The sequence below is a fragment of the Colletotrichum fioriniae genome (genome assembly GCF_027942845.1).
Source record: "Colletotrichum fioriniae strain IMI 355084 chromosome Unknown scaffold_7, whole genome shotgun sequence".
Taxonomy (NCBI): Eukaryota; Fungi; Ascomycota; class Sordariomycetes; order Glomerellales; family Glomerellaceae; genus Colletotrichum; species Colletotrichum fioriniae.
This window is the reverse complement of record NW_027076843.1, coordinates 560,447-573,760: the sequence shown is the minus strand read 5'-3', so window position 1 is coordinate 573,760 and position 13,314 is coordinate 560,447. Positions and strand designations below refer to the sequence as shown.

General features: G+C 53.3%; 4 protein-coding genes across 4 annotated transcripts; 2 read left to right on the top strand and 2 right to left on the bottom strand.

The window, feature by feature from the left end:
• Positions 1-1,749: 1,749 nt before the first annotated feature.
• MPG1 (mannose-1-phosphate guanyltransferase) lies at positions 1,750-3,194 on the top strand (the record flags this gene model as incomplete). The annotated part of the gene is made up of 4 exons (XM_053190793.2): positions 1,750-1,756; positions 1,902-1,945; positions 2,074-2,220; positions 2,298-3,194. 4 exons carry the CDS (start codon positions 1,750-1,752, stop codon positions 3,192-3,194), a joined length of 1,095 nt encoding a protein of 364 aa, XP_053051711.1.
• Positions 3,195-3,977: 783 nt separating this feature from the next.
• Positions 3,978-5,676, bottom strand: GUT1_2 (Glycerol kinase; the record flags this gene model as incomplete). Its single annotated transcript, XM_053190794.2, has 2 exons — positions 3,978-4,396; positions 4,452-5,676. The coding sequence occupies 2 exons, from the start codon at positions 5,674-5,676 to the stop codon at positions 3,978-3,980; spliced, it is 1,644 nt and encodes a 547-aa protein (XP_053051712.2).
• Positions 5,677-9,409: 3,733 nt separating this feature from the next.
• Positions 9,410-9,868, top strand: N0V96_006348 (uncharacterized protein; the record flags this gene model as incomplete). Its single annotated transcript, XM_065757688.1, has 1 exon — positions 9,410-9,868. The coding sequence occupies one exon, from the start codon at positions 9,410-9,412 to the stop codon at positions 9,866-9,868; it is 459 nt and encodes a 152-aa protein (XP_065613605.1).
• Positions 9,869-11,910: 2,042 nt separating this feature from the next.
• N0V96_006347 (uncharacterized protein) lies at positions 11,911-12,975 on the bottom strand (the record flags this gene model as incomplete). The annotated part of the gene is made up of 1 exon (XM_053190796.1): positions 11,911-12,975. One exon carries the CDS (start codon positions 12,973-12,975, stop codon positions 11,911-11,913), a length of 1,065 nt encoding a protein of 354 aa, XP_053051714.1.
• Between the last annotated feature and the right edge of the window lie 339 nt (positions 12,976-13,314).

The window sequence follows — 13,314 nt, the reverse complement described above, 5'->3', positions numbered from 1 at the left end:
TCGAACTGGAACGTCGAGTCCTCAAAGTCCCCATCGTACAGCTACACCTCCACTTTTCCTCTCTGTCGCGTCCATTGAGAACCTGGAAAAGGCTCGGAGGGCCGAGTATAGTGCCTCTTCCATTGCCGAACGTGCTGTGAACTTGTGATTGTGTAGTGTACCTATCCCCACACACGGATCGCCGGGAGGGCATGTTTTCGTCCTTGTAGGTATCTGTTTCTGTAGTCTCGTAGGCTGTGCTCGTGCTTTCGTGCGGATAGTGGTTTTTTTGAGTTTGAACATTGATGCTTTTGTACAGATAGAGTAGAGGAGCGTACTCGGTAGGACGGGAGCGAAAGTCGAAAAGCTGGAGAAAGTGATGGGTGGCAGCCCCTGACAGCTGGGTCTTGCCTGAGCTTGGGGCTGGGCTGGGCGTTGCGGCGTAGCGTCTTTGCATGGCAAGCATGGTCCTTTCCCTCCCAGGACTTTGTGCCTGCTTCCTTTTCCCTTCTTCTCGCCTCGAAGCCCCACTCTCGTTGACGGGATGGGATTGGATGATGGGATCACATGGGGGCACTGCGCACGGGGAGAGGAGGGAGGTCATTGGATGGGATTCCGCATTGGCCATGGAACGGTACGTCTTCCGGTACGCAGTACGGAGTAGACGTACCCTGGAAATTCGATGAACCAGGAAAGAACAGTGAACAGCGTCCTACCTTCCTTTACCTTAATTATCGACAACCCGTCAAATCTCTCAGGTAGGTACTCAGCTACAAGAACCTATTTGTGCCCAAGTTATAATTGGAACATCAGAACTCAAGTATCAGCTTTACCAACTTACCTAGTTCATCCGGGCAGGCAACGTGGAATGGTGAATGGCTCTGATTGGGATATAAAAAGTCTAGAACAATGTACCAAAATACCAGACACTTCGCAGCCCAGCATTGTTGGTGCTAATCCCGCCCGTTAGTGTACCCGTTCGAACCCCCCCATTCCGCCCCTGGGCCCCTTCTCTTTCCCCCTTTGGGTGCCCTGTGCTTCTTGCTGTGCTGCCCCCAATTGATTGCCATCGTAGGCAGCCCGGTCAAAGTACCGCACCATAGACAAAACAGTCTCGAGTGACTTGCAACTTGTAAGTGACCGGGACCTTGGGGGGTACAGATGTCGTGTCATTTTTGAAGGTGCATTCTCCCTCACCACCCTGCGCCTCTTTTGGCGTCTCTCCTGCTCTTTCTGCCTGCCCATCTGTGACCACTGACCACTGACCACTGAACAACCGTGGACCTCTTACCTCCCTTTTTTTCCCCATCCCAACTTTCTGAACTCCCCTCGTGGCTTCCTTCACTGCACTCGCTCAACCTCTTGCCTTTTGCAACTTTCTTCCCCCAAAAGGTCTTCTTCCACTTTCCCATCTTCGGATCTACTTTCCACAAGCAGGATTCCGTTGTATGCCCTTTTGGAGAAAAGGCACGCCTGTCTCTCTCTGTTTAAACAACCTTCTAATCGCCCATTTCTGGAACTGAGCGAGCTACCCCTTTGGTCACCTCAACCAAATACACGCCAGTCCTCCTCTCCGAAAAAGCGCAGCTTCCCCTTGTCGCCAAATTCAGTCACACCGACCAGGCCAAGAGAACCTCTTCCCTCTTTCAACTCTTCACACACTCGTTTACATACGCACCTCACACACCGGAAGCTACCACGTCTTCCCTTCTCTGCGTCGCACAAAGATATCAAACCATCACATAACCCCTCAACCACAATACCATCAACATGAAGGGTAAGGACTTTCCCCATACGAACAGCTACCTACGCTTCCTCCTGCCCCAGTTCCAGTCTTGCCCAACGATCTGCTGTGCTCGAGGCTGGCGGCAGGCGCATTATGTGGTCAGCAGTGATGCAGACTTGCTAACTTGTTATCACAGCCATTATTCTCGTCGGCGGCTTCGGCACTCGTCTTCGCCCTCTGGTACGTCCATTCCTCTCCCTAGCTGGAACACACACCATACAGTGGCAGCAGCAGGTTTCTGCCAGTGGCTGTTGTACCTTCCATACTCTGACAGAACATCTTGCTGACCTGGTTATTCCAATGCGCAGACCCTCACCCTCCCCAAGCCCCTGGTCGAGTTCGCGAACAAGCCCATGATTGAGCACCAGATCGAGGCCCTTGCTGCTGCTGGCGTCACCGATGTTGTCCTCGCTGTCAACTACCGCCCTGAGGTTATGGAGAAGCACTTGGCAGAGGTAGGTCTTTCCCTGAGCTCCCCCTCCTACAGCTATTATGGACTGGCAGAATTGATACTGACTTCCTTCCTCCATAGTACGAGAAGAGGTTCGGCTTGAACATCACTTTCTCCGTCGAGACCGAGCCCCTCGATACCGCTGGTCCCTTGAAGCTGGCCGAGAGCATTCTTGCCAAGGATGATACCCCCTTCTTCGTATTGAACTCGGATGTCATCTGCGACTTCCCCTTCAAGGACTTGGCCGAGTTCCACAAGAACCACGGCGATGAGGGCACCATTGTGGTGACCAAGGTCGAGGAGCCTAGCAAGTACGGTGTCGTTGTCCACAAGCCTAATCACCCCACCAAGATCGACCGCTTCGTCGAGAAGCCCGTCGAGTTTGTCGGCAACCGCATCAACGCCGGCATGTACATCCTCAACACCAGTGTCCTCAAGCGCATTGAGCTCCGCCCCACCTCGATCGAGAAGGAGACCTTCCCCGCCATCGTCAAGGATGGTCAACTGCACAGCTTTGATCTCCCCGGCTTCTGGATGGACGTTGGTCAGCCCAAGGACTTCCTTACTGGTACCTGCTTGTACCTCACTTCCCTCACTAAGCAGGGTTCCAAGGAGCTTGCCTCCCCTTCAGAGCCTTACGTCCACGGCGGCAACGTTCTGATTGATCCCTCTGCCAAGATTGGCAAGCACTGCAAGATTGGACCCAACGTGACGGTTGGCCCCAACGTCGTCATTGGCGATGGCTGCCGTCTTCAGCGTTGCGTCCTGCTGCCTGGTTCCAAGGTCAAGGATCATGCGTGGGTTAAGAGCACCATTGTCGGCTGGAACAGCACTGTTGGCAAGTGGGCTCGTCTTGAGAACGTTACTGTCCTTGGTGACGACGTGACGATTGGTGACGAGATCTACGTCAACGGTGGCAGCATTCTCCCTCACAAGAGCATCAAGGCCAACGTCGATATCCCCGCCATCATCATGTAAAACCAAACCGAACAACCGAAAAAACACTATACCCGGGCCTGGACGAACACTCTGAGGGTCCGCGCTCTTCACACTTCTTGTCTGCACGCCTGTTCTTATCGACTTTCTAATTTCAAGTTGCGATACGATTCATCACTCCACTCATGAGTCTTCAAACTTCAAGAAACGGGGGCGGAAACCAAACACTACATTTTTGGCTGGCGTCGGCAGGGGGAATCATTTGGCGAGCACAGAAAAGCACTTGGCTTTGCGATGTTTTACTTACTTTTTTGCGTTTGGGAAAGAGGATGGTCCCCAATTTCGTTACGAAATGCAGACGAACGGTGTCGAGGGCTGTTTCCCAGCTTGGAGGATCTCACCCTCGATGTGCCGTGGACATGGAAGACTCCCAACTGTGGAGTCATCTGTGAGACAGATGAAAATAAAGATGATACCTGTGAATTTGATGCTCCAAAAGTACTTTGAGATTGTGACTGACAATTCTTCGTGTTGCTCATGCGCGTGTCGTGCGAGTATCTCGTGATTTGATGTGGGGGGAAGGAGGGGTGGAGGGGTACCTTAGATGACGGATCACATTTGCGCCTTCCCCGTGTGGAGGGGTGAGTGGGTGCGAAATGCAAGCAAGGCAAGAAGCTGACTTGATAGGTATCCTGTCTAAATGAAAATAACTTTCCCCAAAATATCATACCACCATCCCAGAAATAGGCTTCTTTCTTCTTTTCTGTATACCCAAGTACTCCGAAAGGAAAAGAATCTCCAAACCCAGATGTTTTCTACACTTTTCTATTCCGCATTATCACGCACCCAACCCCTCGACATCTCGACAGCCTGCTCCCACTTTTTAAACATCTTTTGACTCGTCTCCCTGTCGAGCGCGGGCGTAAAGATCTTGCGCCCCGTCTGATTGACGTGCTTGAGGTCCTCGAGCTCGTCCCAGACGCCCAGCGCGAGGCCGGCGGCGATGGCGGCGCCCAGGGCCGTCGTCTCGCGCATGGCGGGGCGGTCGACGCGGATGCCGCTGATGTCGGCCTGGGACTGCATGCAGAGGTCCGAGTTGGAGAGGCCGCCGTCGACGGCGAGGTTCTCGAGGGCGTGACCCGAGTCGTTGGCCATGGCGTCGAGGATGGCTTTCGTCTGGTAGCATGTCGCTTCGAGGGTCGCGCGGGCGATGTGGCCTTTTTGGGTGTGGGCTGTGATACCGACTGTTTTGGGCATGTTAGTAAGTTGAGTGGTGTTGATTGAGAGATGATGACTTACACAGAGTGCCCTTTGCGTCGTCGATCCAGTACGGCGCAAAGAGGCCGCTAAAGGCCGTCACGAAGACGACGCCGCCGTTATCCGGAACCGTCTCGGCCAGCTCCGAAATGCGAGACGAGTCCTCGACGAAGGAAAGGTTCTTGACAAGGAACTTGACGCCCGAGCCCGCAACCGCAATGCTACCCTCGAGGGCGTACACGGGCTTCCTGCCCTTGCCGAAATCGTACGCGACGGTAGCCAGCAAACCCGACTTGGATATGACGGGCTCCTCGCCGACATTATACAGCAGGAAGCAGCCCGTGCCGTAGGTGTTTTTCGCCTGGCCCGGGGAGAAGCCGCACTGGCCGACGAGGGCGGAGGATTGGTCGCCCAGGCAGCCTGCGATGGGCACGCCCTTGAGGACGCCGCGGGCAAAGGAGCCGAAGGCGGTCGGGTCTGAGGAAGGGACGATTTTGGGGAGGTGGATCTTGGATTGGTCGATGCCGAAGAAGGAGAGGAGGGTGTCGTCGTATTTGAGGGTGCGAAGGTTCATGAACATTGTGCGGCTGGCGTTTGTCGAATCGGTGACGTGGATCGCGTCGTCGCCCTTATCTGCGCCGCCGTTGAGGCGGTAGATGAGCCAGGAGTCGACGGTGCCGAAGGCGAGGTGGCCTGCGTCGTAGGCTTCGCGGATGGAGGGGACGTTGTCGAGGAGCCAGCGGAGCTTGACGGAGGAAGGATAGGTGGACAGGGGCAGACCGCAAAGGTCCTGGAGGGCGTCTGCGCCAGGGCGGGCGCGGAGTTCGCGGACGAGGGAGGTGGTGCGGGTGTCGGGCCAGACGACGGCGTGGTGGAGGGGTTCGCCAGTGCGGACGTCCCAGAGGACGGTGGTCTCGCGCTGGTTGGTGATGCCGACGCCGCGGATGTTGGCGGCGGAGTAGCCTTGTTCAGCGAACTGGGCCATTGCCTTTTCGACGCATTCTTCGACCGAGGAGAGGAGCTCGAGGGGGTCGTGCTCGTGCCAGCCCGAGTGCGGGTAGTGGTTCTCAAACTCGATCTGGTGGCTTGCCACGGGGTCGCCGAGGCCGTTGAAGATGAGGAAGCGTGTCGAGGTTGTGCCTTGGTCTATGCTGCCTACGAACCAGTGTTCTTTGAGCTCTTCTTGGGTCTCTGTGATGCCGGCTGGGAGGTGTTCGGCCGGGTCTGCGGCCACACGCGGGCGCTTGGTTTCTCTTGTCTCGGCCATTGTGTTGTTGATGCCGGTGCTGCTGTTGTGGTAGGTTGTTGGTAAGTCTAGAAGAGGGGACAGAGGAAGAGGAGGACAGAGAGGGACGGAGTAAGAGTGAGACACAAAGAGAGGAAATACAAGGGGTATCTCGAGGGAAAAGAGAATGGAGACGAACGAGGGGCCGAGGAAGAGAAGGAGAAGCTAAAGACTAAGCAAGCTGGGGCTCTGGGGACTTCAATGGGGAACGGGGAGGGTCGGGGGCCACGGGGGTATCACGCGGAGAGAAGAGCAAAATCGACAGCGCCCCTGGGGTTGTACGGGATTCGTTTCTGCAAGCACGCGCAAAGCAAAGGGGGCCGTAGGAGCCGGCGTGACTGGCGGGGCGGGGATGGGGAGGACGGGAACAAGTCGGGATCGTGAACTTCGCGATGGAGCACGAGGCGATGGGCAGTGAGGATTTGTGAGTGTACAGGTATAGGTTGAGGTTCTTGTGTGTGGATGATGACTGACTGTCTAGCTAAATATGCCGCCTCTCGATGAGGCTGGTTGGTGGTAGTGGTGGTTGTGGTAGTACAGGCGGCGGGAGAACGAGAGTGAGACTTGGACTGAGACGAAGTATTCCTGGGCTGTTCGTCTCGTGAATCTTCTGCGTCTATTCCAGCCGCACGAACACCGTCGCCGTTGTTAGTCTCTGCCGTGGGATTATTTCCCAGGGTCGTCTTTGTTGTCTGTGTCCGCCGCTGCGACGACAAATTTCGGACGGACATGTGCTGCAGCAGCGGCGGCGGCGGCCCCAGCTTGAGCTTCGCGCCGGCGCTCGGCATGATGTCAGATGCGGGCGTGGGGCGCTGATTGGAGGAAGAATTGAGGGGTTTGGGCCTCGCGCGAAGCTCCCGCCGTTGCTGCTGCTGCTGCTGCTGCGCTACTGCCGTTTTGCACGTGTGTATGCCAGTCTCACTAAACTCATCAACACTCTCACCTGCCCGGCCGTGTATACAACGCCTATGGGTTGTCCATGGTCTCAATGGCTTCGTTCTTGACCTCGAACTTGCCCTTGGACTCGGGATAAAGAGCTTATTCACCGGCTCGCTGCTACCGGAGACGACGGCACCCAGACAGGGGGAAATCCTGGGGAGTGATTGGGGGGTTTTAAGGACGCGTGAGAGCATTTGAGGATGCATTAAGGGAATTGGGCCCAATACTGGGTCTCAGGAGTCGTAGATCGAGCTCGAGGGGGCTCGGGAATCGAAGGGATTTGCTGCCTGCATACGAATTTGACAGCGCGGTAGGTAGCGAATAATACAGGCGAATCATGAATGTCTGCTGAAGGATGTGGTCGGTTCTTCGTCTTCGCGAAACTTTTTTCGCGCCGCTAGGTCGCTGGTTCGCGGGTGGGAAATCCCGAGGTGCGTTTGATGGAGACATGGGGCGGCTCTGGGTCTCGGGCATGGTCGGGGTTTGAGAACCGAGAATCTCTCCATTTTTAGGTAAAAGGCATTGGTTCTGCTGGGGTCTGGGGTCGATGAGTTAACGGGCCTTCACCGAGGTGAGGGTTGGTGAACGGACTGTCACCGACGGTAGCTTTTGACTACATCGTAGGCGTAGGTGGAAGAGAGAGCCAAGTGGGTGACAAAATAATTTGCCGCTCTCCGAGACCTAGCTCTTCTCTCGCTGCTCCTAAGGACTTTCTGTACTTTTGGAAGAGCAATCTCCAGCGAATACATAGAAACTATAAGTAGTAACAGAAATATAGATAAAAGGGATAAAAAGAAATTAAGAATAAGAAAGCTAGGAATGCTAGATAGGTCGTGAGTAAGTCTTATAATTTATTTTTTAAACCAGTATTCTATCTTGTGACCACTTGGCTACACTACAGTCGTAGTTTGTATGGGAGCGTTTACTCAGGGGGCCGTACAGAGTAGGGTGTCAATAGTCTATTCGCATACTCGGACCTTACATACCGGGGAGTTCTTATTTTACACTTTTTCTATGATGCGAGTGGCCGTCCAGAAGGGGCACGAATGTCCAGGCTCTTCTGCCGCTGCTTTTTCGACTTTTCTGTAGCTTGAAAGAGACTATTGCGATTTGTTGTGGACATGACGAACGACCTGAGATTGTGAGTGTGGAATTCGTACTTGGTCGCCGCTGTTTTGGGGGCATGGGTTTGAGTGGGAATGGAAGGCTCGTGGAGAGATGGTGATGGAAGTAGCTGGCCTCCGGTTTGAAGACTACTAGGGTGAGATGTCTACCTGAAGAGAGTTTTCAAGACGGCTGGGAGGTTTGAACGACCCTGGCTAGTCACTGGCGGGCACAACCCCGAACGGACGGGAGCATTTCGTATCACATTGATATTAAAAGACTTCATAACTTCATTTCCTTGACACTCCGCTCTTTTGATATTTAACGCTTGTTTACTAAATCCTGCTCCGAGTCTTAGGCTCGGTCTCAGGCTACCTGAATTGCCCCTCGCACCTGTCCGCCTACCTTAAGGTAGGACTTCAAATCAAATTGAGAAAGTCATTTAAACCCTGCATCTCTACCCAATTCTCGCCCAGCTTAAAACAGACAAGCAGCAACCGCGCTCCAGGCAGAGCTCTCGCCAGGCTCCACGTCCAGGACTTGTGAGCTAGTCATACTTTTCCAAACACTCAAGAAGAGGGAGGCGAGAAACCCTCCTGAGATGACAACAAGAGGGAGCACCGGAAGGATTCCATCGAGGACCAACCTCGGCCCCTTGAGTAAGGTGGATAGCGTCGCATAGCTAAGGGCAATCGAGAGGAAGGTGTATCTGTATTGAACGATGGAATAGATTAGCTTTTGTAGTCGGTCGAGAAGAAAGTAGCGCTTACACGTTGGGCAACTTGGACATGTGACGCCAGACGAGGAAGAGGAGACCTCCCCCAGCCAATGCAAGACACCAGAGGCTGTTGCATCTGATCAGCTTAAGAAACATTATAGTACTATTGACGAGTCGACCGACCTGGTGTAGACTAAGTCGCCTAGCTTGTTGTCGTGATCATCTCGAGTAACGGCAATGTGTACGGATGCGACTGTTGTTGTTGTCCCCCCGATCTTACGCAGTATCGTGAGGACGTGGCCACGGCATAGCATAGCTATTTGACGCCTGAGGTCAATTTTTTGCCATCTAAAAACACAATATGGGGTTTGAATTAGCATTCATATCACTGTTTGTTAGCGGTGGACGTACATGTCATCAACATTCTCGACACTGGGGGGGATTGGAAGCGTTTGACGCAACAACATCGACCTAGCTGGAGAAACTGCCTCCTCGATCTGCCGGAGCTGTACGTCAGTCATAATCACCAGGGTAGTTGACAAAAAGACACTGGTAGATTCAAAGATTTTGATGGAGATGAAGTCTCATGAAACTGAAGATGGAAGAAGAGAACAGCACTCCTCTCGTTCCTGAGGTGTCTGGGGGGCGGAGTGCCTTGTGCGGGGGCCAGCATTTGAGAGACGAGCAAGATTAAGGCTTACCTTCCAATGTGCACAAAAGTAAGGCTATGCGAGATGGGCTGCCTCCGACTATGACCCAATCACACGGATGTTCTTGAGCATAAGCTGCAGCGCTCATGGAGAGGGGTTGCGACGCCTTGCTTTCTGAGAATCTGCACTCGGGATTATCGCTTTGCCAAAGGGTCAACCAACAATCCTACTACGGAATAACAACACTTCTTCTACAGAATACCAACACCGTCAACAGACCGTCTCGAAATCGATCACTTGCAAAATGGCTATGGAAATCGTGGGAGCAGTCGTTGGAGTCAGTGGCGTCATGCTCAGCGCTGTGGACGTCTTCAAGAGTTTGAACACGAATATCGCGGTGTTCAAGTCATACCGCGATGATTTCGAGAAGATCGATCTCGAGATCAACCGTCTGGAGAAGCAGGTCTCGGACCTCACGTCCACCCTATGCAGCCCGAAAAGTGAAGCTATCGCCAACTTGAAGAAGTCTACGGCGGCGCTGCTAGCTGGAATGTCGATCTTGTCGGGATCAGCCACCCTGGACCTGTACGCCAAATACCCTCGATTCCCGGCCGTCATTGACACGGGGTCTCTGGAGAATAAAGTGTTCCCAATCGAAGCAGATTCATCTCAGAGATTGGCCTGTGTGTTGGAGAGCATCTTTGGGCAAAGCAGGACAAGCAAGGTCAGTGACTCGGAGCAATCGCTTGAATTATGTGGCTAACATCCATGATATTCATCAATACCACAGACCATCCAAGTTCTCTCGAGTCCGACACCCGAAGTATTGATTCTCGGCCTGGTCGCATATGGAGCCGGGGCGTCGACTTTGTACCATCTGAACCATCGAGACAAACACCAAGATACGATGCTTGCGGCAGGAATTGTGATCGGGGGACTCCTGGGCATATCCTCGGATATGGATGGGGAGACCATCCTCTACATCGTTCTCCCTTGGACAGTACTCATCGCTCTCTGGCTAAGCAATATCTCTCATCGATTTTGGTATTGCAACGCGAGACACCAATTCTGGTACTGCAGTAAGCAACGCCATATACAGTACCGCCGCTCATGTCCCAGTTGCCCCGAACCTCGCAATGTTCATCCCGCAGACCAAGCATCCTTTCCTTGAAGTTTGAGAGCTCCAAGTCCTGGACGTTTATGGGTCTTTGCCGAGTTACTGCTACTACTTCTATTTCCTTGATATGGTGCTTGGAAAGTGGGAGACCTGCCCATCCTACCCCCACGAGAGAGCGTGTGGATATCTAGCCCGGTATTTTCGGAGGAGCGGAGGATCTCTTAGCTATGAAATGTTCGTTTGTCCACCACAGAATACAAACCACTCTCATTAACCCCCAAAAATCGAATACGATGACGAATGCTTTGTGCCTGAAGATGTTGCGTGCCACCGAGACGAAAATGCATATTAAGAAGCAAATGAAAACCCTTGAGGAATCACTTCAAGGCAGGAGACTGGGTGTTATACTGGCTGAATACTCACGGGAAGACGTACGTAGCACCGCCACGGGAAGTATCGAGAAATCCATGCCCCAGTTCCAAACAAGACTGGCCTTTCCTGAGCCCATGGCGATGTTGGTTGTGAGATTGCCGAGTTAACATACGAGAAACTTATATATATATTTAAAATTAGATGCCATGGGTGGATGGGTTTAGACCGTGTTCAATGACATAACAGGCCGCCTCTGAAGTATGGAGGGTCTATTGTCATGTCAGTATTGAGTCAATGTCAGATGTTTGCACTAAGTTGAAGGCGAAAGTAGTCATTTGTATATCCATCAAATAGGGATCATTTATTAACCTGAGGAGAAAACCTCACCAAGTATGAGCATAAAAATAACCCACCCCGAATGAGAAACCTCACATGAGGGCCAAGACGTAATTCGGCTCGAGCACTCGTAGCAACACCACAGACTTAGGACATACAACGAGTATTCCTACGTTGCCTTAGCAGTAAGTCAACTTTCTGAAGCGATAACACGACTTTGAAATTGCATGATCCCATGCTTAGCCTCGAAGAAAAGTGTGCGCTACAATAATAACATGAGGACATTCGCAATTATCATCGCCCACTCAAGATTGCCAAACCAAAACGAAAGTCACTTTTTACATGAAGCCAAATCAGATTCAAGGCAATGACCGTACTCCCAAACAGTAGATGAAACAAAACAAATACAAAAACGAAAAAAAAAACGCAAAAGATTAGTACACGCCCAACTTCGAGCGAGGCTCGAACTTGCGCGTCCCGCGAGGCAACCAGAGAGGGCCCGATCGGGATATTTGCTTTCCCTCAGCATGCTGAGGTGATACCCCTAGACCAAGTGCACTTGGCCTAGCGGTACCGCCTCATCTGGTGAAAGCAAAGCGAGTTGAAGCGCCTCATGAGGGTCTGGACGGGAGATGGAAAAGACATCCGGGTGTAGAGCATGGAGGTGAGGCAGGTAGGTGAACTTGCGCATTGCCTTGGGAGGAAGGGTACGCCAGTTCAACCCAAAACCTTCCTACCGTATCACCCGGTCTTCAGTGTACCACCCAAGGTATATATATATACAGCCTCAGGCGTGTGTGGATGGTCCAGCTACCGAGAACCTCAGGGTGAGCACCCTGATGAACACATCTTGCTATGGCCTCATCGACATGTCCCAAGGCCGTCCAAAGTTTTCGAAACGAAAGGCCCATTGCGTCATGAAAAGTACTGACCAGTGTCCTCAAAAGATAATAGAAATATGAGAGGAGAATTGATGGGTATCACAAACGTATCCTGTCCTCCAACCACTCCGCAATGGCATCCTCCCCACGCTCACCAAGCTCAAGCCCCTCGTTCTCACCAACATCGACGACAGTCACCCGCCTCTCAGCCTCGGCTTCCACGTCAAACTCCTCATCCCACTGCAGCCTCGCCTTAAACTCCAGCTTCTCCAAGCTCCGCCGCATCAACCCAGCCAGCTCCGTCGCCTGGGCCTCAAACGTGTGCCCTGCCACCTTTCGTCTCCTCGCCGTTCTAGAGGCGAGTTCTCCAGCCATGGACGATGCCAAGCTGCTTTTCCTCGTCGCTGTCTTACGCTTTGTTGGAGGTTCAGTCGGGGTATCATGAAGTAACAAAGCATGAGGCAGCTTGAGCGTCGATTTTCTCGGCGGGAACACAAGGGCACTTCGCCTCGGCGCTGCCATCATCAGCCCTTCCGTGACGCCAAGGATATCAGCCGGCTTCACATCCGAGTTGACAGAGGAAAGCCGTTCCAACAACGACGACACGGCCGCTGCCTGCACGAAGCTCGACGGCGCGTTCATGCCGGGCGTCTGAAAGAGGAGACTGGGGCTCACAAACGGGTCGAACAGGTCTACTGGTGCGCGAAACAAGCCCTCCATCTTCATCTGCAACATATGCAGCGCTGACCCTTCTTCAGGCCGCGGCGGGAGCTTCTTGCTGCGCGCGCTTGCGGGTCTGTTGATCTTGTGGTCTGGGAGGAACATTGACCAGTTGTATATGCCGTTCCAGGCGACTAGTCCGCGGACGGCCATGCGGGCGTGGTGGTGGGACTCGGTCAGGGCTAGTGAGGTGGCGATGCTGGCGCCGGCGTGGGAGCTGTAGACGTATATGTCGCGGCGGGAGTTGGTGCCGGAGGGTAGGAGGTTTTCTGTGATCCAGGTGTAGCCGGCGAGAACGTCGTGTAAAGGGGTGGGCCATGTGAGAGGCGTAGTGAAGTTGAAGTCGAGGTCTGGGTCATTTTCGGTTTCCGATGAGGTGGGGACCGGAGACTGGGACCGGGACGGAGACCATCGGTAGTTGATTACGGCCGTTGGATACGGCATGAGGAAGTGGGGGATGGGGGTCAGGTATCCCGGGGTTGGTGAGAAGGGCGGGATGTACACCATCAAAGGAGTTGCGGCGGGATGACGATTCACATTGTAAAGGCTGACGTTTGCGTTAGAACAGAGGTCATGACCTGGTGGGATGGAGTGAGATATACTCTACTGTGATGCCCCCCGAGGAGCGACAAGGAACGTCGACGGACTCGATGTCAGGCCTGTCAAGATGGAAACATCGTCGTTGAAAGACATGGGTTGGGCGCAGACGAGACGACGGCCAAGGTGCCGGCCATCTTCTCATCGTCTATGAATATAAGGCAATAGCAGAACGAGCTACTGAAA